The 27504-nt window shown below is 32.8% G+C and overlaps 1 protein-coding gene and 1 non-coding gene across 2 annotated transcripts; both read right to left on the reverse strand.

Moving 5' to 3' along the window:
• Window positions 1-2688: 2688 nt before the first annotated feature.
• Trnaa-ggc lies at window positions 2689-2759 on the reverse strand. The gene has a single exon. It is a non-coding gene; the product is annotated as a tRNA-Ala (tRNA).
• Window positions 2760-4127: 1368 nt separating this feature from the next.
• LOC124354163 (sodium/hydrogen exchanger 8) lies at window positions 4128-26442 on the reverse strand. The gene is made up of 6 exons (XM_046804423.1): window positions 24990-26442; window positions 22375-22686; window positions 14111-14253; window positions 13894-13986; window positions 12533-12679; window positions 4128-11136 (listed from the first exon to the last, which is right to left on the reverse strand). The coding sequence occupies exons 1-6, from the start codon at window positions 26212-26214 to the stop codon at window positions 11029-11031; spliced, it is 2028 nt and encodes a 675-aa protein (XP_046660379.1). The 5' UTR covers window positions 26215-26442; the 3' UTR covers window positions 4128-11028.
• Window positions 26443-27504: the final 1062 nt, after the last annotated feature.

Here is a 27504-nt window from a genome sequence, read left to right on the forward strand (position 1 = left end):
TGCCTGTTGGTAGCTGTCAGTCAAGCTTCACTGATATAAAATATCTACTGTATGTGACGGTGTGCGTTGTTTATCTGTGCGTGCGTCATAACTGCCGCACTATTGCCGGTAGGACATTGTACGTGTTTTGCGTCTTTACCTACTGAACTCAACACTAACATTTAACATGTTAGTGTTAGTCATGTTACTACGAGTCTTTGTTTGAGCGAGTTCTACAGCACAGAAATAAAGTGCATTCATTATGGTTAAGTGGTTGAAAACTGAGTCAGTGAAAAACAAACCCTATGTGCATAACATAGCAATCTCAGTCCATCTCCAGACGTGGCAGCTAGTTCTATACTCGTGAGTAACAATATTAATAAACCTCAGAAATCTAGTAATGGATCTTGCCCAAAGAAACGAAAATATTCAAGTGAATATTTAAAATATGTGTTTTTTTTATAAGGTTAAAGTAAAGTAAAGTAAAGGTGTCTTATTTTACCAGGCGAAGTTAAGGCCTAACACTTAACCTGGATCATGTTTTTTTTTATTTACTGGAGAAGAGGAAAACCTAAAACTCTTGTTGTATGGTGGAGAAGTTTTGAGCAAGGTAACATAAAACCTTGCTTACTTATGCGTCATTTGAAACTAAACACTCCTAGTACAAAAAGGAAGCTAGCTATTTTGAAAAACTTGTGGAATGTATGCTAGTGTTTCATCTTACTTAATGTCAGGTAACAAAGAAAATGAAAATGCTATGGAAGCCTCTTAGAGTCGTAGAATTAGCTAGCACATTGCAAAGTGCGGTAAACACCACACTATTGCTGATAATTTTATAGCTCCTTATATAAAAGATGCTGTGCGGTGTACTTTGGTCAAGACTATATTAGTAATATAAACAATATCCTGGTTTCAAACATTACAGAATTACGATGAATTCAATTACTTAAAATCAATTAGGAATGTTTTATATATTTATATGTATGTATGTATATAAGAATATTTATTCCTTTCTTATGCAATGACTGAATGAACTACAGAAGAGTTCACATTCAATGTAATTTATACTTACTGTTGTGATAAAGAAATAGATTTAGCCAAATTGTGTGACATAATGTACAGACGAAGGACAACCAATGTGGTCAATTATTGACATCCTTGTGTAATTTTAAACAACTCAGAACACTCTTTGCAGTTGTAGGTATAAGTGATGATACTTCTAAAATTATTACGGTTTACAAAATGTCATTTGTTGGATCTCTAATATAGAACAATGTCATACAAGTAAATTTTGTATTCAATTATGTTCAACTCAGTGTCTAGGTTACATTTACACAGCAACTTCTTTGTTACGTAGATATAAAATGTTTGCTAGTCCAGTGTTCAATGTAGAATGAAAAAGATTTCCGTTGCGTCCCTGTTACTGATCATCTGTTTAGAGCATTGTGGTTACAATTTCTGTCGCCAACAGGAACAACATCGCTGACAGATTTTTCTTTGCTCAGCTAGTACAGGAGTTTTTCACTGAAAAACTCAGAAGTCGCACCGCAACGATGAATTAAAGCATTCCTTAGAGATTTGTCAATACTTTTTAAGAATTTAAACTGAATTAGACACAACTTTACTACACAATATCACATATTTTAAATACAAATGTAGCATTACTAGATTGAGTGATCCTGATCATTCTTAAAAAATAAAGTCGAAGCAGGGTGATCGAATTGGGTTGTAAATAACTGGTGGTGGGGAAGGACCCAATCTGTTACATCACAACCATTTCAAACATAATACAATAAATCCTATTATTTATTTCCCTTCCTTTATATTCCTCTTTATTTGTTTGTACTATGTTGAAATTAAATGTTTGAATTTTAATGTACATTTTTTTCTGTTGGTAGATTTCCTATAATTTGTGATGCTCTACCTTCCAACATTTAAATAAAATACAATTATTCTAACCATTGGATAGAGAGTCATAATCATCATTCCCATCACTAATTACGGCTATGGGTTGATGTTTTCAAAGTTGGTTTCTATAACAATGGGCTGATATACGGTAATACCACATTTCTCATATACAACCAACCAGGCCCGTACTCAGACCGGTTTTATCAGACAATTTTATTGGTGCTCGGCTCAGCCCCACCACACTTGTACGGGGCAGGTGGCAGAACATGAGGGGGCCCGGCCGAATATCTTTTCTGAGGCCCGCCAAAGCTGAGTACAACCACTGTATTATCTACTTAACACGTCATAGGTTTTTACTTTTTCTCCCATACATAGTACAAGAGAGGATGAATTGAACAAGTTTGATACTCTGTCAAGTCTTATTTAACTCTTTGCAAATATATAAACAATGATAGATTGTGAATTTCTGATTTTGATTGAATTGAGCATTTATTGTACATAGGGTTATAAGAAACTTCTTTTTAAGAAATCTTCTAAACCTCAAATTAATTAATTTGATCTAAACAGAAATGTTTGGTAATATTCATTTTGGTCTTGTCCTTAAAGAGCAAAAAGTAACAAGGCTTTAGTGCTTTTAATTACACTTGTTGAATATGTTAAACTAAAAATGCCATAAATCTGTTAGTTTCTGAAAATTATAAAACTGTCAGATCTCCTCCCAAGAAAAGATCTAGCAGAGTGCTGATTTTCCTCCTCCCATATCCATATTTTATTTTATTTCAATAAACATTTAATCACAAAAAGCTCCGCCGGGACTCGAACCCGGATCTCTCACTTGCCAGGTGAATGTGCTACCATTACACCACAGAGCCCTTACTTTTTAAGATTCAATTATATTGTATTTGGCCGTATGTCACATATGCGTTTAAATAACCAAACTAACATTATGATCGGAAGACCAAATACCTGTCAAATGACTTGTTTACATTTTTATTATTAAATTTGTATAAGTGGCAATAGCCTAATATAATTTCAATAAACATTGAATCACAAAAAGTACTTGCTCCGCCGGGACTCGAACCCGGATCTCTCACTTGCCGGGTGAATGTGCTACCATTACACCACAGAACCCTTACTTTTTATGATTCAATTATTTTATTTTATTTTATTTAAAAAATTGTCACTGTCAAAGTGGTATAAAATTCTATAAAATAAAGTGAAAGAAATTTTAAATTAATAAAATCCCTTTTATTTTAAAATGCAATAATAAGAGTTGTATTTTTAAAGTAATTACCATTTTGTAATTCTACCGCTGCAGCTGGGATCCCACACTGTCTACCTTCTTCTGTTAGAAAGCCACAGACGCAGTTACGGCAAAAATCTATTTTTACATTAATTAATGTTTTAAATTGAGAATCCTGCAGTGAAAAATCCTTGACTGTGATGTACATGCTGTTTTTTTATATTTTCTTTACGCTTAAAGCTTAAAAGAAGTTTAAATTCACCGTTAGAATCGTAAAGTGTATGGACAAAACATTCAGTGATGAAATACCATTCAAATGGGTAAGAGCTTTAAAAGATGGCCAAAAGAGTCATGAGAAACTGAGTGGATGACCAAATCTATGATCATCAACGATTTGGTGCTGAATGTGAAAGTGAACAGACATTTCACAATTTCTTCATTATCAGAGGAGTTTCCTCACGATACAAGTAGTATTCTCTATAGAATTTTGATTAAATATTTAAATGATCAAGAAACGTGTTTTGATGTATAACAATGTCTGTCCATATGTGACAAAATGAACTAAAGATCTTATCACAGCATTTTGCTACGGACATTTTGATAATCCTCCAAACAGCCCCAATTCAGTGCCCAGTGACTACCATTTTTTGGTGTATCATCAGAAGAAGCATCTTGGAGGTCAGCGACGCAGTGATGACAATAACATCAAAATGATCAAATGCAGTCACTGTTGAATCAAACAGCAATCTTCTATGACAGTATACATAAGATTGTTTTTAGATATGGTAAGTGCTTTAATATCGATGGGAATTCCAGTATCAAGAAAAGTAGATCAAAGTGTGAGCTTTCATATAAAAATAATATTATTAGAGAAAGTTGACTTGATTTTTTTTATGTACTAAACAGTACTTACTTAAAAAACACACCTTGTATATACGTGCCATAAATGCTCACCTAAAACATTGGATGGCTTTATTAAAAAGGATAAACAACAAGACACATGCTGAAAGACAGTTTTATTTACATCACATATAATACAATACTAACTAGCTTGCAAAGTACTGCTGTAGATTGATAGACGTGCTGGCAAGTCACATTGTAATATTTACGATTATTGTATCCAAAGACATGAAAACTAATACAGCTAATATTTAATCTTCTGGCATTATTTACTCACCTAGTGCAGTGTTGTCTTGTAAACTAAATATAATAATTTACTGTCACAACCTAAAACTAAAACTAAATTAAACAAAACAAATAATTCCTAATATTAATAACTGAACTTTGTAATTTTAAAGAAATGTATATAATAAAAAATGTTATTCGTGAATAATTTTAAATTTGTTTCACATGATATTATTAATTACTAAACTTTAAATAATGCATCAAACTAATCTTAAAAACTTCACTATCAGTAAATCTGTAACAATTTTAGACGGTCAAATAAGAAAACAAATATGAAAAATTGAAATCAGGAGAATATATTAAACAATTTGTAGAATTAATAAATAGGCTAAATGTATGTATTTAGTACACTACTTTACAATATCAGTATACCAACTATTGTTTTCCCAGTTGAAAAAATAAATATTCTAAGCCCTCTAAAAATATTTGCAAGGTGTCTTAAAAAACTAACAGAAATTTTTAAGTTTCACAGGTTTGGAGAGTCAAATTGTCAAACATAAAAAAAAAATTATATTGGTACTCATGTTCCTGAAGTATAATATAATTTCCAGCTGTGTTTTCAGTAGCTGTTGCTAAGGTTAGACGGTTTTATGAACTCAGCAATTTTTGTTTGTTAGACAAATTGATTAAAGAATTTGTATCATATTTTGTGTGAAAATTGAAATAATGGAACAAAGTCTGGGAAATGTTAACAAAGGCCTATGGTAGGTCTGCTATGTGTAAAACAAGGACTTAAGAGTGGTATAAACGTTTCGAAGATGGCTGTGAAGACATATAGAAGATGAACGCTTTGGAGCCACAGCACATCAACAACCAATGAAAACATGAAAAGTGGAAATAATTGTTATAAAATATCGCCATATTACAATCACAGATGTCGCTGACGTTGGCATATCAATTGGCTCACGTCAAACATTTTTCTAGAATGTTTTGTATATGAAACATGAAGCAGCAAAATTTGTTGAATTTTTAACAAAAACAGTGGTAATTGGAAGTTGCTCAGGACACTTAATGAAGTGCAACAACGGTGATGCAAAATTACGGAAATATGTTACAACAGGTGATGAAACATGGGTTTATGGATATGATGTTGAAACTAAGGTGAATCATCTCTGTGGAGACATTCTGGATCACTAAGACCGAAAAAGGCTTGACAAGTGCAGTTCAATGTGAAGGTTATGCTCACTGTGTTTTTTTATTTTAATGGCAAGTGCATCATAAATTCTTGCCAAATGGTCAATAAGGAGTACCACCTGCAAGTTCAACACAATTTACATGAAGCAGTTCGAAACAAAACCTGGATTTATAGCAGAACATTCATGGCTTTTGCACCATGACAATGCATCTGCTCACATTTCACTGCTTGTTCATGAATTTTTAGCCAATAACAGTACTTTAATGATGCCTCCATATTCTTCAGACATGGCTCTGTGTGACTTTTTTCTATTTCCTAAAATAAAGAGAACCTTAAAGACTGTTGTTTTACAAACATAGATTATATTAACAGTGCATCACTGAAAAAGCTAAAGGCTATCCTAAGATTGAATTTGATAAGCATCGCAAGGATTGGAAGAAGCGCTGGCCCAAGTGCATAATATCAAATTGGGACTATTTTGAAGGTGACAACATTAATTTAGGCGAATAAATAAATATTTTTTCAAAAAATTAAAATTCCTGTTACTTTTTGAACATACCTAGTATATGCAGCCAAAATTTATAAAAAATTAATTATAACTATAAATCTAAGCAGATGTCTCATTCAGTGACTTGACAATCCCATATTACTGTTGTCTAATATTACCTCATCATTAATAAATAGTAGTAAATAGACCTTAGTAAAGCTATTGATTGTGTAAACTAATTGCAATTGAGTGTAACATAGTAAAATAGATGGAACTATATAATTTAGAAACCCAGTGTTAACATCTTAAGCGATTGAGCTTATATATCAAAGAAAGAGGTCGTTCGTTGCATTACCATACGCGCGTGTCTGTGATTAAACTATACAATCATAAAATATATACATTTTTTTAATTGCCAACATTTATTCTGCTACCACATTAAAACTTATTTATTTTGAAAATACATTCCTACAAATCCTTTTGTATTGAAAGTCATTAAAAAATTATTTAAGACCTCAAATATCTCTTTTGGCTCAGTCAGAAGAAAGGTAGATTTACATGAGGCTGTCATGTCGAAATGCCAAACTGAAGAAGCATTATTAGTTTAGGTGTCTGATTCGCACAACACTAAGATATTTTTGCTACATCAGGAAGCCAAGCCGTTGTGGGAGCAGCGTGGACAATGCTTGGTTAGCACTGAAGTATGTCCTGATATTTATGTTACTATGCATCCTTTTTTATCATATTTTACTTTTGAAGAGCTAACATTTATACCTAATACATGTACTTTTATACATATGTATACTCACTGTACCTGTGTTTTCACACACAAGTTCTTGCTGATTGTCAGGGACTTCATAGGCTTATCTTTTCTAAATGGCACTGTACTCATGACATAATTGATAGCCATTGGTAGATAACAGCTCAGAAGATTTCAGTAGTACTTGAACTATATTAGGCCAGGAAAAGGAATCCTAGTCGAAGTTTGTTAACTTTCTAACTGAGAGCGCTTATGATGTAATATGAAGGAGTTCTATAATAATTCTGAAACGGAAGTAGGCATATTTGAGGAACATTTTACTATAGCGCTTATGTGAACTTTCAACACAATAGTACATAGTAGCTTTTGCATAACAGAAAGATAAAAATCTAAACAATAACATTCGTAAAATGTACGCTTAAGTTAAGTTCCTAAACGAAACATCTGTCTCTTTTGCGGACCAACCAGCTCACTATACCGCTATATATCGAGGTATTCATGTATTGAGTATTGGAAGCGATTGACATTGAACCGCTTATCATATTCAACAAAATCATGTATTAATAACAGTCCTGAGTACCAAATTCCATGTATATCTTTAATGGCTTTTGCTGGGCATTGATGAATGAATCAATATCGTCACAAAACAAATACAGATGGGCAATATGGTCAAAAGAAGGTATTGCTTAATTTAACTAACTTTTAAAATATTTCCTAATATTCCAGTATACATATTATGGTAATCACCTTGTATACACATAATGTTGTATCTAATATACCAAATACATTTCAATTAGTTACATCGACTTTCTACAGCATGAAGCAGATAAATTACATAACAGCAAGTCTGGTAACATAACAAGGACAACGACTTGGAGTGGGTAATATCTCATACTCCTCAGCTTAACACTGCTTATAATTTTTTCTAATACTGCAAAGTAAATGTGAAATAGCATTTAGAACCAGTGGTGGATCAGGAAGAAAGAACATCCTATCAGCAAAACTAGTTGCAGCACTTGGACAGAGCTAGTTGAAACTATGTTAAACACTTATACTGGTGCAATGAGACATCTGGCAATAAACAAAATATAACTTCTGCAGTACATGAAATTAATTGTGTTTAAACAAAAACTGAACTTTGTTGGTAAATGCATTATTGCACATTAGGAAGATTGACAAACAAACACACAATTTGTTAAAATTGTAGTTTCTATAATATAGAATAAATAAATAACAATTTTAAAATATAGATAACTTATTAGGAACAATTGATTTAAAAACAAAGTATGTGCAGTAAAATTACCAAAAATCTCATTATGTAAACATATTAAATCAAATCTTTATTTGACTAAGGCTTATTTTAGTGGTTTCAATTCTATTGTTAGTAGAGGTTTTATAGCAAAACATTTGATTAAATATCCTACTACATCACAATATACGGTAACCATAAGAAAATAATTATTCACTAACATACAGCTAATACGATTTAACTAAATAACTACTGCAATTCTCGTACTTTTCAAGTATTTTTTTGTGCCTAATGTGATAAAGAGTATGTTATTAATTGTCTCGATAAAAGTTAAATATAGTATTTTTGTACATTTATATGAAAATATGCTATAATACTGCAATAATAGTTCAATGATAATATAGTGAAATGCTAATTTTATAAGTAATATCTTCATACCAAGAAAGTATTCTTATACAATAAGAGGTGGTGGCATCAGGAAGTTCCGAGACTGAACGCTCAATTTTTGTGGGCGTGACTGTATAAGCCGGCAAGTCAGTAGCCTCTGCCACATTAGCTTCCGAGTCATTGTGCTGAGTTTTGTTGTTGTGAGTGGTTAGGTTATATCTACAAGTTGTGCTTTTTTGTTGTGTGTTATCTTTACATAGCGATTTTTGTGATGGCTGATAAATTCGAGTCGGTGTGCTTGCATCAAGTTTTGCTTTAAAGTTAAGAAATCACCAACGGAAACTTTTGCAATGCTTCAAGAAGCTTTTGAAGAATATCCACTGAGCAGAACACCGGTTTTTGAGTGGTATGCTTATTTCAAGGCTAGCAGAACTTTAATTGAAAATGATCTACTTTGGGACGGCCTTCCACGAACAAAACAGATGAAATTGTTGGAAAAATTCAGCATCTCATTCAACACAAACAATGCTTGTAGTTTTTTTGTACATTAAAGGCATTTTCCATTGTAAGGCATTTGAGGGAAAATGTGCGTCGAAAAAGGCCTGATTTGTGGAAAGACAAAAAATTGCTGTTGCATCACAACAACGCTCCAACTCACACTTCCATGTAAACAAAACAGTTTTTGGCCAAAAACAATATTGCTACCATTCCACATCCTGCCTATTTGCCAGATTTAACCCCTTGTGACTTTCCTCTCTTTCTAAAAATGAAAATGCATATGAAAGGTCGCCGTTTTGACAATGTTGATGACGTATGAAAAGAAATGCAGGAAGTTCTCCACAGCTTTAAGCAAAAACTGTTTTTTGACACTTTCCAGTCATGGAAAAGATGCTGGGTTTGTTGTATTAACTCAAATGGAGCTTATTTCGAAGGGGATAACAGCCAATAATAGCCCAGATAAGAAAACTTAACTAAGCACACCCAGTCCGGGAACTTTCTGATAGCATCTTATATTAATTATTATAATAGAAAGGTTTTCTAGGAATCTGCTGATTCCAGAACACTTCCAATAATATTATATAATGATTTTATATTTATTCTGAATTTAATTACTATTTGGTGAAATTTCACTGAACATAGCTTATTTAATTTTAAACTGCTTCATTCTATTTCAGAATATTATTAAAAAATAAAATTAAAGAAAAATCTTTTAATGATTCTCAACTGTTATCACATTTTCTCCATACTAAAATAAAATTAAAATAAATACATTAAAACAAACTGTACAATATAATAAAGAAATAATTTAATAAATAAATGTACATAACTTTATAATGTTATACCCATTCTACAAAATAATAATAGCCTAAAAATAAAAGTAGGTAGTTGTGTTTATAAAAGCTATTAAGGCTGACAAGCTAAATTATCACTATACAGTAAACTTTTAACAAATGCTAAGTTGTATAAGTTAATGTGCGCTATCTTATCATTGGACTTTTAATCAGTTTTCTTAACCCTGACGTTAGGTGTTCAACCAACAGTATACATATTTCATCACACAATATAATATGAAAACATACAGTTAGTACACATAATGTTTTTGTTGTAATTCAGAGATAAAAAACTATGTGAACACAAAGCAAAAACCAGATTAAGATAAGAAAATAAAACTATTCCAAAGTAAAGCCATTAACTTGATTTTTGACAATCTGCAATTTTTTCAATTTTTCCATTATTTAAATTCAGATATGAATTAAATCTTTTCTAATACAAAATACAGAACTATTTAAATATAAATTTCTTGAATTATTAGTTGTAGGAACTCAAATAAACATATACATATTGTTTTTTGGTTTAGTTTCAATTCAGTACCTTAAGATAGGTTCAGCGGTGATGTGGATGCGGCGGGGCAGACAAGTTCAAGTCAAGACTTTGAATACTTAGTACAAGACATATATAGTTGTACAGTTTAAGACTGGAACAAACTTTTCTTTTTTTATTTACATGTCTACAATATCATAGAAATATGTATCAATAAAACTAGACAACTGTGCTCGCCATTATGTACTAGTAAATATATACTGAGTATGTTTCTAGTTTAAGAATTTTACATTTTCCAAACAACCATTAACATTATTTAAACACATAATTTTCAAAAAAAGCACGGTCAATAATCCTTTACTTCAAAAAATATTAAATGGAGCCCCGCCAAAATCAAATCCACGCTACTAGAGTCTTCATATATATTATACAATGTAAAGAAATTTTTAATCAGTTTCAAATGCTGATAAAAAGTAAAAGTCCTTAATTTCTATATGAAAAATTTAAATCATATTACACTATTCTCCAATTTTCATTCACTATCAGACATTTGTATTCAGCAAGTCATTTTAAAAGTCAACGGCATTAACAAAGATGATTTTCATTAAATGTTATGGATTTAGTGAAATATCAAAATTGACTGAAAATTATCTTGATAATTAATAACAATGTAACATATTATGCTTATATCATTATAAACACAACAAATAAAAGGCAAGATCTTGAAATATAGTTATCAAATAATAACTAACAACTTCTTGTTTGCCAGGCACATTTAACATGGTAACATGAGGTAAGTATGACCTATCTACACCTTGTATAGTGGACATCCAACAGCAGCTGATAGTTTTAACCTATCGGGTTGGCGCTGTTGTCAACTCTGGCCATTCTGGTCATCTTCCGATTCAGTAGGTGAGATGCGGATAGCCTGGTACCACTGCTGAGTGAGATCGTTCATCTGAGTTTTGCAGTCTTTTAATTCCTGTAAATATTGAACCTCCATCAATGGCCTAATTAAGAGAAGTAACAGTATACTGAGGAACTTATTTGACTTTTTCAGTCAAGTTTTTGTGCTTATGTGTGTTATTTGCATAAGTGTGTTCATCCACTTCTGTAACTCTCTCGTCACAACAATATTAACCTTTTCCACTTGAATTTCCCTGATCCTGTTGTTTCCTTTTACTTTCATTAATTTACTAGTGAAAATAAATGGCTTTACATAAAATATGGTTTACTTATTGTGGACTTATTTAACTATTACATATATTATGTTTTGTTCTCATTTATTTAACTAATAGAACATCTATTTGGAATTACTATAACACAAAATTGTTAGGTTTGTTATGTAAAGCAATATTTTACATAGACCAGTAAAAATTGCATTTTTTGTTAATTAGGAACTTTTTTTGTATATTAAAAAAAATTTCAACAACAATATTCGCGCACACACCATGAGACTAAGGCCTAGGACCAAAACAGGGTTAGAAGCACATTGCCTTTACCCCTTCCCCCTTCCTGACCATCACCTTCCTGTCCCATTGTTTTAGATGACACTACGCGGTGCTGATGAAAAGAGCCGATATCGCCATTCTTGCTAGTATCCCTGTAGCCTGTGCAAGAGAGATGTGTGATTGTTATCCTCGTACTTGTGATTTTTGCTCAGGACTTGCATCCTGTGCAGTGACAATGCCTGGTTTTATAACCTATAATGATGGTAAATGTCTGAAATCCTGTTACTATTTTTTTTGCTTCACAACAATGCACTCATGCATATTTCCTTGAAGGACCCATATGAATAATAAGGAAGCTAGAATGATTACAACTCATGGCCACAATGCCAAGCCAAACGTTTCATTTTTCAGGGTGCTCGGTATGTTGCTCTCTTATCGAATGAGGGTTAACATCAGCCCAATAACGAGCATTGTGTCTGTTAACGTTTACGTTTAACATGAAAGGTCGTTCGTTTGGTTGTCCAGGTTTGAGGCGGTTTTTAACGCTGCCTGTATTCTGGAAACGTTGGATTGTTTTTTGAACTCCTGATATAGATACAGTGTTTCGATTGGGATAAGTATCATTAAATAAATTCCCTACTTTATCATAAGATCTCACCCGGTCTCCATAACCTCGCATCATCAGGATCATAATACACTCTTGTTCACATAAACACTCAATTTCAGCACAAAGTATCACAAAAACAGTCTTAACTTTGTTGCTTCGAACCAGAAACTGAACATGATACTGGAATTCCTCAAAACTGATAAGGATTGTTAAAGTTTGTAATCATATATTTATTAACATAACAATAAGGAGGCTTTCATAATGAGTATATGTTAATCAAACTATACTTTGTGGTGAAAACCAGATCAATAAAAATGTACCTGTTGGGTGAACCGGCGAGTGAAGAATGGTATGAAGTATTTGAGGTCATATTTGGCAAATCCTCTGATACGTGACTGTAGGAAGTTAACTTCCATTGTTTCCTCTTCTGTGTACTCCGAGAGATGTTCAGAGTCAATGGCCTGGCCCTGTATGATCATATGAAACTTGTCAAACTGTAAACTGATCTTTTTTAATGTTTGATACTTAGTTTATTTAATCTAATAATTTTTAACTTAACAATTTTGGTCTTAACACCCATATAGATCTATTTACTGTACAAAACAAAACACCAGAGTAATACCCTAATTAGACGTAGTTTTTTTTTTATCTGTACATTGCATATATTAATAGCACAATTATTTAAAACTTTACTTAGGCAAATTTTGCACTTTTTTACAAATATAGAAATATCAGTGAAAACATTTGATGAAGTTGGAAAATATGGAGATGTTAGCCTGTCCAATCTGTATGTTTTTCAAAGACACAAACCTAATTTTAAATCATGAAAAACTCAATATATACTTTTTAAAACTAAAGAAAACAAAAAGCAAGCTCAGTTAAATATGTCTATTAACAATGTTAAAATAGGTAAAAATGAACAAATGAAATTTCTTGTATTTGTGCTTGACAATAATTTGACATGGGATGAACATTTTAAACTAAAACACAATATGATTAACTCAGGGTTATTTGCGATTGCTGCGCGATTATTACGCGGAGCTGCTAATCTGCCCTGAGTATGCATGAATATGTCAAATTGCTGACTGACACCATCTACACAAGTACTGTGTCTGAGCTGGTCTTCCCTCGTCCATGCGAGTATTGAAATATTAAAGTATTAAAATATATGCAAAGCCCACAATTTTTAATTGAATTTATTTTAAATTGAACTTTTTATCCTATTTTAAATTAATTTAAATCCGGGGTTTTATTATTAGTTCATACTTTGTTTTTATGTTTTAATTCATTAATGATTACTTTTTTCGTAAATATTTTTCATAAAGTAAATGGTCAAAAACATCTTTGAACCTACATGAGGAAGAAAAGTATTTCTGTAGTGCTAGTCAAATACGGTGGTTGATGTATTAAGTGTAGTTATAACTATTCTGTAGCAGTCTTAGTATGCACTTATTTTTATTAACGTATACTGTACATATATTTCTAAATTTATATTGTTCTTTAGTGTAATGTGTTTCTTTTTTTATCTTTCTTTCTGTCTTTTTATATATTATGTAGTAAGCGCACAGTATTTTAATGGAACTCAGAGCCACGCACAGGATTCGTCCCATGTGGCTCTTTATTTATATTGTAATGTGTGATTGATTGACAAATAAAGACTTCCTGATTCTGACTGACTCACCCATTCTCTTGTTTTACTAAGGGAAAGTGCCTTCTCTTTCTTATGTTTCCTCCTTTTACCAATCAGTGTCTTCTTTCTATTGGCTTGGAGAAACTGCAAACAAACAACAGTGTGAGATTTTTTATGCCTGCTGACTTTGTTACATATAAATTACACCCAATTTGATTATAAACAATTTAATATAAAATATATATGTAACTTTTAAAGAACCACATACCTTCATCAAGGGCATTGTTGACCCACCAAATAACAGGGTAGTGACCAAAACAATAATGAGGGTTGTAGTTATGATAACATGACGAGTCTCATCACTGAACTCCAAATGCAGAGAAAGCGCATACGATATAGCTCCTCTCAGACCTACAATAACATATCATGCTAGTAATCATAAATTTATATATTTTACATTAGATGAAGATCATCATAATAAAGTATGTATGTAATAAACATATACCAATTGGTTTTTATTGCTACTTGACTCTTTTGTATATTACACCATTACTGATATCTAATGTACATTGCAGCAGAAATGTGATTGCTTCCTAGGATTCCTCTTTTACGCCAGAGGACAACTAGTCTAACCTTTTTTACTCCGTAAATAGCAGAAATTGTAGTATTTATTCGTCTGACTCTCACTTTTTGTTACAGAATCTGCATTTTTTCTGAATTTCTTGTTTGAAGTATGATTATGTATTTTATATATATATATATAAAATACATATATATATTATTTATATATATATATACATATATTATATATATATAAAATACATATATTTTATATCACGAATCCATATATTCATGGATTCCATACATTCATATACACGAATGTATGGATTTATTCATAGTGATATGGTTGGTACGGGAAAAAGTAAAAAGGGTTTGCTTTTCTTGATCATCACAAAGTGACTATTTAAACATATCGAGACTGTTATTGCAAAAAGTCGTACGTCAAAAGGGGCAACTTTTCAAGAGAGCAAAAAAAAAATTAATTATTTTGTTACTTGTTAATATTATAGATCTGGAAATGAGTTAATAGGTTATTATTATGATTTAATAATATATTAAAAGGTGTTTATTGATGTAAGTTAATAATTATGGGTTTTTAACGCACATACGACTTTTTGCAATTAAAATTACAATTATATCTCAACATACGACATTTTTACACAGACATAAAGACTTTTTGTACACAAATTAGGGTGTTTTATTAACATACGACTTTTTATGAAAACACACTTTATTAAAGATATTATTTTACATTTGAATAAAGACATAACCTAAACTAGTTTTTAATCAGTTTTCATGACACAAATGGTCATAAAACAAACGGTAAATCTTCTTCTAGGAGGTTTTTTCAACTCTTGCAGGTCCTTGAATTTTCTAGCTGTGATGGGCACTGGCTTGTTGTACAGTGGTTTTGAGCTGAGAGTAAACCTCTGTTTATTGATTTGGGACGCCTAGGCAGAAGGGCCCAGTTATCAAGAACTGTAGTTTATACCATATTTGACCATCGGAATTGTACTTAAGGCATCTGAGGTCTGTTACATAAGGATCGCCTTTTTTATTTCCGGGTCTTATACTTTTGTAGTAACCATCAGCATAGCTAGAAAAGTCCTTTGTATGTTAGGGTTTCTACAGAGTAGGGGCCTGGAAATCTTCGAGCTTCCTTGATGTCTCTAACAAAGTCTGCAGGAACAAAGTGTTCATGTTTTTTTAATTTCCTTTCAATTGTGCTATGCACACTATCTACTTCCATCTGGGTGTGGCCCACCTCGAGGTATTTTTGGTACACTGTTACCTTTTATATTTATGGCAACGTACAAAAGAGCGTTCGACACTGTTTCGCATCTGTTTTGGTTGGTGCAACCATCACTCCAAATAACAACATCAGTAATGTCTGGGCAACTTTCTATTTGTTTTGTAAGAAACCTCACAAGCATGGAGGCAAAGATATCACCATTTAACTCACCATTTCCCTCATTGCCAGATGTAGCATGTTACATCATGGTTTGCAAGATTGTAAATGGAATAGTTATGTACTTTTAACTTAGTTTTGTAGTATAAGATGAAGATGCCTTAATATTTGGGCATGTCAACACTTTTTGTACATCAACGGCCACTACCAATGTATTATTTGACTCTGCTGCTTTCTTCTTATCGATTTCCTTCTCATTCCTAGCTCCTTCTTTTCTACTTTGATGCTGCTGATACTCCTCTTCTGTGATCTTTCCTAAACTTAAAACTTGATGCACGTTTCACATTGATCATTTTTTGGTATGAAAAATCCTATGTTTCATTAGAACAAAAACTTTGTGAAAAAGAGCTCTTGAGGCTGTTTCAAGATTCCTCTCCTCACACCAACGGCTATATTCCCTATGTAGCTGGGATTTGGTTTCCCAATTAGGTTCCAAATACTGTTTTGTTGTCTTGGCCCGACAATAATGGGATTCCATTTTTGGAAGAGAATTCAAAAACTGCCGAACAGTATCTCTCATTTCAGAATCTTTTTTTGGCTCCTGGTCATTATTATTTGGAAAAATCTCATTAACTTGCTGAATATCATCTGGATTATTTTCTTGTGGCAGTGGTTGGTCCATAGGTCCTTTCAATACCCAAGATCTGACTGATTTTTCACCAAGACAGAATGTGTTTAAAAACATCTTCTTGCAGACTCTAACTTTACCGTCCCCCACTTTTAGGTAGTATTTGAAAGACACATTTTTGCGAGAATTCTCAAACATCAGTTGTACTTCGCCGATAGTTAGGGTGTGATTTTTCTACCAGTGATACAATTACAGCTCGCTTTGCTTCCCCAACTATCTACGTTCTTCCAGAAATTTGTGAAAAGTTGGTTTCTGTCCAGATCTGTTACGTTGTCACAGCTATAGTTTCCTACCATTTTTGCATCTGCATCGATCTTTCACCTCTTTTCCCTTTCCTTTCATTATTGAAACTTGTATTTTCTGCCATTTTCACTTTCTTGTTTCTTCAACCCTAAATAAGGCTCTCCTCTTTTTCTTTTAGCAGAGTTAACATTCCTTTCCCAGTCCCTTGGATCTGCATTTTCTCCTTTCCTCCGTTTCCTTTTTTCTTGTATGCCTCCTATAGGCTGTTTCCACCTGACCACGGTTTCTCTACTATATAATCTTCTTCCTCTTCAACCATTGGAGAAGGACTATTCTCATGAAACACACCAACTTCTTCAACAGTTTGTTGATTGTTATCAGTGTTATCTGACCTGTTAACCAAACTTTGGGGTTTTACGGCAATGATAGGAGGAGAAATGTTTTGTTTTTCACGTACTTTTTTCAATACTTTAATTCTTTTTGAAAAGCAGGATTCTTCATCCACTAGAGCTTGAACTAGGCTCATAAACATCTGAATCAGAAGAAAATAAGGGATCATTTTATACTATCATCAGGTTTGTTGTAAAATTTTCTGAACTTTTTCTCTCCCTATTGATTTTTTATTTCGGCTAGGTCTAGCAGATTCTTGGTTGGTTCCTCTGAGTTTCTCTTTCTTGTACGAAAGAGGTATTTCAACTGCTTGTTCGTCGACTTCCTCTAAATCAATAAGAGGAGAACTGCCAACTTCAACCGGCACTGGTATTCCCTCTTTAGCAGCAGCCACGTCTGGTTCACCTGCAACATTAACAACAATATAATTAGCATTAAAAATTCTACCAGCTTGAAAGATTATTTAAACACATTTTTGGATTGAGAAATCGGATTGGCCAAAGTGTTGCTGAAAGAAAGTCCTTAGGCTGTTTAAAAATCTGGTTGTTGTTAATTATACACAAATTGAAGCGATGAAAACAGTTGGCCCAATGTTTTTACTTTTCCTTGGTTTAATACAATGTTTGCCATCAATACATACTTAGTATAATAAAGTAAAGGTTAGTGATTAACTTACCATGCTCTATATTATCAGCCAAGCCAAACCGATGTCTTGTTTCTTTCATAGTCGGAAGGTTCACAGTCGCAACAGTAGGGACAGATATACTTGCAGTGAGAGGCACATCTGTAACATTTTAAGTAATATAAATTTAGCATACAAACTAAGTAGCCTCTAGTCTAGAGTAACAATGTTAAAAAATATATCTCAGTTGATGTACTTAAAAAAAGGTTTAATGAATTGGCATTTCAAAATCAGGCTTAAAGTCAAAATCAAGGTGCTTTTTTTGAAAGAAGTATGTAGCCTAAACTATATTGGTGGTCTAGAAATTACAGATTGTTTTGTATTTTATCACACCCTAGCATAGGCTATATGTTTAAAGGTAATTTAAAACCTTACAAAGATATAAATAGCATAATATTAATCCTAATGAAGATGAAAGATGTGGTTGTAACAATCTATAGGTTACCTTCCTTTAAGTTTTCAGCAACGCTCACTTCATTTGCAGCTGGTAGGGTCACATTTATAACAGACAGTCTTTTTTCTGCTAGTTCGACCATCAATTTTCCCCTTTGCATCATTTTCTGAAACAATGCAAGATTGCATTTAATATAAGTTCCAAAAGTCGTATGTTTGAAAATGCAAATAGGCTAAATACCAAACACAAGACTTATACCAAAACATAAGACATTTTAGTACCGAAATAAATATTAAGATTATGCATGATATAATCATATTAAACCATAACTTGTGTCCTAAAAACTCTATTATGAAGTCTATTCATATAGTAGAAATACTTAAAATGTTGAAAATCATTTTTCTAAAGCTTGAGTTGGAGTTACAAACATAACCTAAAAACACGTCAACAGAATTTAACAGTGTAAATAACTCTTTTGTAAGATTTAAAGACTGTAAAACACTATGAAGTAAATGTGTAGGTTACAAATTAAACCTTTCTGAAACATTTATGAACAGAAATAGAACAGAATAATTGTATATATTTAGTAGAGAAGAAGGAAAACAAAAACAACTTACCTTCTCTTCCAGTCTTCTCAGACATAAGACATTTTGCAGTAGCACAAATCAGTAGAGAATACATACAACTTTTTAAACAATAGCTTATATTTCACATTCGACAGCTGTTGACATAAGAGATTTTGCTGCTTGAAGCGAAACATAATTTGCCACATTTTAAGGCAATAAAAAAAAACCGAATTTTTGACATACGACTTTTTGAAATAACAGTCTCGATATAGTACTGTTTGTTCTAAGTTAGGCCTACATGAAAACACATTTGATATCACTACTAACCATTAGCAATTGCAAAATATCAACAACCCAAAACTAAATCACAAGAAAAGAGCATACTCAATAACAACTGAGAATGCAAACAGCTGATGGTACAACATCATTGATTCCCAAATAGGGTTTAACGTGAATGTTTATCACAGATGTGGTTCCTGGAACCTGAGGTCATGTTTGTCTGAAGAGCTCCGAAAAATGTAGGCAACAAAGAAGCTTAAAAGGAACACTACATCATGGAAACAAAGACAAAATCATGGACTAAAAAATAGTCTGTGACATCGTCATTTCCAGGCGTTGCACTGAGAGGAAGGTGAACTAGAGCTAAATTCTACATTCACACTGCATTAACTCTTCTCACCACAGCTGTGTTATGTGTAGAGTATAATGTCTCAAAGGAGTATGATATATGGAAACTGTGCCATAGAGATAGCATATAATCTCCTCTTTTCAATACTCTTCGTGATATACAATACACTTAATTTTAGAAGCAGTTCTAGCGGCTATGTGCATATTATGTAATGCCTGATAAGTGACAGAATTCTGGTCCCAGCAGTTGAAAAGTGCAAAAAGGGTCTGGAATCTGGTCTGAAAAAACAGGAGGGTTTGTGAGAGAACACATACTTCATTAAAATTGTACAATTTAATTATGATCCCATGTAAATCGTATTTATTCAATATGGGATTTATTCTGGAATTTTTATCTTCTCCGGTAACAATACTGTGTACAGTAAAAAGCTATTGTTTGACCAGAGCTGGGTATATTTTTTAGGTATTCAGAGTTAGTAAAATCCATTCTCAGTTTGCTTCCTCTTCATCTCTTCTGGGATGGTTTTTGGACAATGATTTCAGAGGTTTAAGAGCCACAGTAGGCTCTTTTTTTTACCCACATTCTAAATGCAGAAGGGGAGGTTATGAGATTAAAAAATAATGCCTGACTTGGCTTGCTATTGGGGAAGTATTTTTATTTGAAATATTGCTGAATCAGCTAATATCTGCAATCAGTGTATTACCATGATGATTAATCACATCTTTATTACAATATTATCACAGATGTCTACAGGGTGACAACACTCCATGTTTGGAGAGAGACAAAGAAATCTTATTTATGACATAACCCTAATGTCCTAGTCTTCAATTAGCAGGCCCACTCAAGCAGGCACATTCAACGCTTATCTTGTGTGTCAATTCTCCAGTTCAGAAAATCTTATACCCAGTATAAAGTGTATTTCCAGAAACCAAGTTTCCTTATTATTTTTCATCTTCCTGAATTCCAGCAAAAATCAAAGCTACTTAGACAAAACAACAGTAACTATTCAAAGTCCACAGTATGAACCATCAAAGCATCTCTTTTCTATTCTACTGCTAAAACTATACCAATGATGTATTATGTTTATTGAATACGCAAATTAAAAAATAGTGTTTCAGGCTTCTAACTAAAGAAACAACATTAAAAAACTGCAAGTATTATAAATAAGCCGCTTTGAAAGTGACCTTAGATTTCTTGTGGGTAGGGGGAGGGGGGAGCAGGAGCTCGATCACACCTACTGCCACCCCCTCTTGCACTGCTTGATCTATTTCCTTTACAAGACACAAGTGGGAACCAAGTGCTTTGCTTCCCTGCATTGGTGGTTTGGAGGATAACGCTATGTTTTGTTATTCTCGCTATGTTTTGTTATTCTCGTTGTTATAGAATAACAATTATTATTATTTATTTAAAGAATAGTGCATTGCATCTATTTAATATTTTAGTTTAACCCTTTGAGTGCCGCAGCGTCTACATAGTAGATGCTGTGAAATGTGCATAAATTGCCGGCATCTACCCAGTAGACGATTTGTATTTAATTAATATCGCATATAATTCATTTTTGTTTTGACAAATAACTTATTTCGTTGCAATCTACAAGTTTTGAACAATCAATTGTGATTGATTTTTATTGTTTACCGCCTCCTTGTAGTTATTTGCCATAAAAAAAAGAGATGACGCAATAGTTGGTCAGCTGTTACTTGTTGCCATTAACTACACAGTTTGGTTCATTGGGTGTTTACATTGTGCTAGTTTCGTGTGTTTATGCTGAAAACTGTTGTTATTACTATTCTGCAATTGTGTTCAGTAAAACTTACAATGCATTTATAAACTTCTTTTTTCGTGTTTATTTGTTTAGTGATGTGTATTTTATTGTTGGATTGGTGATGAAGTAAAACGCAAGTTCCAATCAAACTATTGATTTTAGGTGAAGTAAGGTTATATTGTAGGCCTGTGTATATTTTTATATACTTTTTATATAATTAGTATTTTACAGTCGTCTTACTTCATTGAGTGAAATAGGATAGTTATAATATTGTTTCTAAACTTTTGACAAACTTGAACAAAAATTGCTTTCTGTTGTATTTTGTATATATTCCAGTATCTGGTTAACTTAAATATTACTGTAAAAAACTTTATTATGCATGATTTTTGTTCAGTTTTTAATGTTCTTTCTAATGGTATAGCTAAAAAAAAATAAAAAAAAATATTGTATATATAAAATTTTAGTTCAAACTTAAAATTTATTTTTTTTCATTTTTTAGTTTTTTGTTATAACCTATATTCTTTTTGTGTAAATAAAAATAAAATTATAATATTATATGGAAAAAATACGTCGTTTTATGACACACAAACTAAAAAAAAACATTATTCAAATCGGTTGAATAGTTTTTTTAATATAGTTTTTTCCCCACACGCTTGCAAAACAGAAGGAAATGCTCCGGCAATTTAAGCGCATGACTTGGAAAATATGCTGTGGCACTCAAAGGGTTAATTAAGAAGTATTTTAACAAATGTTTATTATTAACAGCTGTTGTTATTATTACTGGGTTCGTAAAACAGCTGTTATTTAACACATACCCTACGAGTGGTAAAGTGGTGACTGAAGAGTGGTTGGTAAAGAATGTGGATGGGGAAATGAGTTTGCACTTCTTCTCCCTCTCCACATATCTCTCTCTCTCACCATTCCCCACACACTATTCACTTAACAGGTCGCTTTCAAAATGGCTAATCTATAGTTCACTTTCTGTGATTATTTGACTTTGGAAAATTTGACTTGGGCTGTTTATGCATGCTCTCTGCACAATCCCCACGAAACAGGATGTTAATTATAAAAGGATTCATATTTTGGATTAACTTTTCAATCTAGTAACTACACATATTCCAAGTGAGAAAAAAAGCATCAGATTATTGTGTTTGTAGTGTTAAACTACTGTTAAATTTTCTACAATATACTTAAACTAAATGTATCTTACCACTAAACCACATAATGAACATCATGCGCTTGGTGATCTTATGTTCTCTAAACTTGTTGACAAGAATGGCCAGTGGAAAGATGTTGCAGGCTCGCCCAATCAGGCAGAGGATCAGACTCCAGATGACCAATTCAGGCTCCACTCTATGACGGAAACTGAAGATGGCCAGACCCAGGTAGGCAAACACACAAGTCTCAGCAATGAAAGCAAGAGTTCTCATTGTTTGCTGCATGGTGATCTGGGTGACGGTCGAGAGATTGTAATGTGTATAGTGAGACATGACTACTCCACAAAATAGGATGGCCATAATTCCTAAAAAATTTCATAAAATTAATTTAAGTTCAATTAAATTTTTCTAGTTTTCAGAGAGATAGAATAGGAGTTTTACCAACCATTCAGTTTATTTTTTTAATCAAATTGATGATGCTACAAAACACCTTAAACCTAGTAAGAGAATATAAATTGACATTTAACAATACGAAACATTTTATATCCTTTGACTCCTTCTTTGAGAGGTACCATACCAATCAGTTTTTAAAAGTTGTCAGATTTAGACAAAACGTTTCCTAAAATTTAAGGGGGAGTCCGAGGATACAATATGCATTGTGTGTGTGTGTGTGTATATATATATATTTACTATTGTGCATAGGAACAGTTTGAAACATTTCAAAGAAATAGATCATGTGAAATAGCTAATCCCCAAAGCCTGGGGAGTTCCAGTGCTCTGAGGAATCTCTACAAAATCCACCAATAATTTTTCATAACTTACTTTGGAGGGGATGGAGAGATCATATTAAAATGATTTAGTATATAGAACCGATTACAAATGCCCTGGCCATCAGTGCAATCTCTAGCAACACCTCACGCGCATTGCTAACACAAAAAGAAAACATTCCTTAAGATAGTAGCTACATTCAAGCTCAGATCACATCAGTGTTTCACTCTCAATGGGTATAGTATTGATTAATTAAATATGGAAAGAATAAATTTAAACTTTTGTCTATAATATGTACTAAACTTGTCATCACACACAGGACTGATTTTACTGTTTCCCGGGATAGTGTTTGCATTAGCCATGTTACCTATAATGATCGAAATCCACTTTTATCAATTTCTTAAAATAGTATAATTCCAAAAAGACTCTTTAAGCGGTAACGATCCATAATTGCACAATAACTGATGTTTGAAATTTAGGTGACATCCCAAATAGTCCATCAATCTAGGGGACTGAGGGGAATTTGGGTTTCTGGGTTGAGGAATAACAATCTAGACACTAGTGGAGGAGATAATCAGTATACCATTATTCACACGAGAGAAATACAACACATTTTAGACGTCAGAGTAGGGCTACCAACTGTATGTGAGGATAATTTAGGAGTTTTATGGTACTTTTTTGCAACATTTTCTACCTCTATGGTGAAGTTTGTCGATTTTACTCTTTGCTTACGGTCTTGTTTGCCAATAGCCTATGCATCGTATTTGCACATCTCAACCTTCTTCTCTTCACTCAGCAACATAAACAATGGCTTTGTAAAGTACTTAATTTTCATGTTTCTTACTATCTAAGGATACAATGAGATGGCCAAAGAAGTTGCACAACAAGAAACAAAACCAAATTAACAGAGGAAAAAACAATGAATAAACTTCGTTACAGAGATACTGTGGGCGTAATTACAAAAAATATATATACTGTATATAAATATATATATATAAAGTACTAAAAACTATTAAATTACACTCAAACCCAGTTAGCAGACTAGTTCTCTCTGCTCAAATTTCCTGGCTTTTTTCATGTGATGTTAATAACCCTGTTATCCTCTCCTATTATACGTAATTACTCTTCCTTAGTTTTTTTATCTGCCAACCCAGTAATCCCAAATTTCCGCAGTTACCTAGATCAATTGATTAATTGAGATATAATCTACAATTCAAACATGTTTATGAATTTTGTACAATATATGATCTGTTAACGTCAAAAAATTCTTTCTGCAAATGGAAGTACGGTGCCATATAGCCTACTACATTAAGAAATTGTTTTAAAAAGTGGTTTTTCTTTTATTTAAGTTATTAGGCTAACATAAATATTGTTTGCACACTTTCTGAATAGGGTTTAAGATCATTTGTATTTTTGTCCAAATTTTCAGGGTAGGCCTACCTTTAAAACTCATGTATCACACAATATTTACATTAAAGCATGACTTTAAAATCTCCAACCCCCAAATTGGACAATTTTTTAAAATTGAACATAACTTAGTTAGTTCCTTGGGGTTAAATTAAAGGGTATAGAGACAAAAGTGTTACATTAGGCTTACTTGGTATGATCACTAAAAATACCACATGGTGGTCTGTCTTACCATATATAAACTACTAGGATTGCTAAGTTAATAGTTTGCAATATTTCCTGTGTAGCCTATTAATATATACCAAGTATGGTCTACAATTATTTAAAAACATTGGGAATTGCTTGGTCTACAAAGGACCTTAAATTTTAAGATAAATAAAGCCCTTCACACAGGTAAATACAGATAAGTTAGATACTGAATATTTTGATTAGACTAGGCCTATATTGTAACCTATTGTTATGGGCTACTTAAAAATCACAGAGATTAATTTACCTGACAGATGAATTCCTTCAGCTAGGGCATAAGGTGCATATGTAAACACCAACATCATTCCAAACTCAAGTGAGGGGTTTTTTCTCAAATCTACATGTTTCAGTAAAAGAGCACTTATGAGTGCAAAAACAACACCAATTCCAGCTGAGGCAAAGAACATAAGACAGAATCGGTTGAACGCAGAGAACACAGCTTCAAATGGTGACATATCAGGTTTGTTTGACTCCAGTATGGATGTTGTAAGCACAATCGCAATGGCATCATTAAGAATACTTTCACCAAACACCAACATGTTTAAAACAGGATCTACATCCAATGCATGAAATATGGCAACAGTTGCAACAGGATCAACCGCAGATATTAATGAACCAAAAGCAAAACTCTCAATAAAACTCAAGTGATATGCAACATCAGCGACTCCAAGAAGGTAAATTCCAGCACCAATTACCAGTGCAGATATAGTAGTTCCTGCGATGGCAAACACCAATATTGACCCAATGTTTTGGAAGAAATTACCTTTGTGTAAATTGTAACCAGATTCAAAAATAATGGGAGGTAACAAAACAAGAAAAAATGCAGTTGGAGAAAAAGCCTCTTCCTTCCTCCAGTTGCCAATTTTCTGATCTGAAATTAAATTTATTATTAGTCCAATCAATCCTCCTAAGAATACAATTACGACACTTTCTGGGAGATACTGGAAATTTGTTAACAGCATTAAGTGGATTAGGAGTATACCTAAGGCAAGGACACATAATACAAAAAATATAGCCATTGAACTATTGTGTTCTGCTTCTGCGGATCCTTTATCAGGGAGTATAGGCTCATTTGGAGTAGGTGTACTTGTAGTTACATTACTTGTGTCATTGGAAATCACTGCTGGTAGAGGGCTCGATAAGGTCTTCTCATCAATATTCATTGGCGTAGTAGTATTCTTAGTGGCTTCTAAAATTTGAGAAGTTTTTGTAGACCCATTTAAATTCAAACTACCTGTAGCACCCTGTTTTAACTCATTCTTGTCAACATTGTTTGATATATTTATATCTTTGTTCTTTGTATCTGATTTAAGAGCATCTTTCTTTATCCTCTCGATGGAATTGTTAAAATTTACATTACTAACAGCCTCTTTCTGAAGATCAGAATTGCTGAGATTTTCAGTTTTACAGGAGGTTAGAAAAATTAAAAGAAGACTCCAGCAGAACAACATATTTACTGATAATGAAAACATTTTGCTGTTAAAATGTTTTGTCAGTTTAAATATAAATGAAAATTATTAACTATACACAAGTCTGAGTAACTTGAATAAAACACAGCACCATCACAACCACAAACTAAGAGCACAAGACACTTTTAAATATTGTAACTACTTCATAATATTATTATTTAGAATATTATGGTGTAATCAGTAAAGTTTTGACATTTTGTCGTCTGCCCTCGCCCTGCCTCACACTCACGCATTTCAACTACCTTTGATTATACTGGCCTAGTCACACATCTTAAATCAGTGCAGGAATAAGAAAAGTAACAGAGTAAAATGACAGAGCAGAATATGTATGTAACAACAAAGACAAAATATTCGTATTTATGTTAGATTGTTTTTCATCATGAATAGGTTTACTATACATTAAAACCAAGTACTACTTTACGATATTATTAACCAAGATTTAAATTATACAAAAACAAATTAAACTACTAATAAAAATAAATAATTCCACATTAAATATACATCCGTAATGGGTAAAAATGTAGCATCGCACTCGTTTTAATCTCATGTTGTTCCAAAAATTAACTAGATCTTTATAGTATAGGAGCTAGCAACGTTTTCGAGAGAGAATTTCAGGTCAGCTGAAATTTTGATATGCTGTCTTTCTTGCTCTTTCGGTTGGAGTCCGGGCTATCTGGCTGGCGGTAGTGGTTGCGTTTATTAATGCGCATCTTACCTGCACAGGTAAAAATCCTGGAGCGCTTCGGCAAATGGACAACATGGCGTCAGTCTAAAGTCACATGTTTGTTTTGTGTTTGTGTTATTTGTGATGTTTATTTATTAATTTTGATACAATCGCCAGTGGTAAAATGAAATGTGTTTCTGTAAAGGACATAAAGATAAAATCATTCTTTTCGTGGTTGATAAATTGAAGAAGTGCCAGGAAGTTTTTAATATACGTTTAAAATATAAATTAAAGTACCGTGACATTGAACTGCCTACTGAAATAAATGAGACAGGTGATTGGAGAGAGACAGTTTGAAGTGCTTTTTTTTAATTACACAAAACAAACATGTGACTTTAGACTGACGCCATGTTGTCCATTTGCCGAAGCGCTCCAGGATTTTTACCTGTGCAGGTAAGATGCGCATTAATAAACGCAACCACTACCGCCAGCCAGATAGCCCGGACTCCAACCGAAAGAGCAAGAAAAACAGCATATCAAAATTTCAGCTGACCTGAAATTCTTGTTTTAGAAACGTTGCTAGCTCCCGTACTATTAATTTCAACTCCTTCATGAATTAGAAGAATTAT

This window comes from Homalodisca vitripennis, chromosome 2 (assembly GCF_021130785.1).
Source record: "Homalodisca vitripennis isolate AUS2020 chromosome 2, UT_GWSS_2.1, whole genome shotgun sequence".
NCBI classification, from domain to species: domain Eukaryota; kingdom Metazoa; phylum Arthropoda; class Insecta; order Hemiptera; family Cicadellidae; genus Homalodisca; species Homalodisca vitripennis.

Bases quoted from the DNA above. Each gene is read 5' to 3' on its own strand.
- LOC124354163 (XM_046804423.1), bottom strand. From the start codon at position 26,214: ATGTTTTCATTATCAGTAAATATGTTGTTCTGCTGGAGTCTTCTTTTA. The intron at 22,687-24,989 runs GTAAATTAATCT...GAAATTTTTTAG, and splicing joins TGAAGGAATTCATCTGTCAG to GAATTATGGCCATCCTATTT. The intron at 12,680-13,893 runs GTGAGTCAGTCA...ATGATCATACAG, and splicing joins TTAGTAAAACAAGAGAATGG to GGCCAGGCCATTGACTCTGA.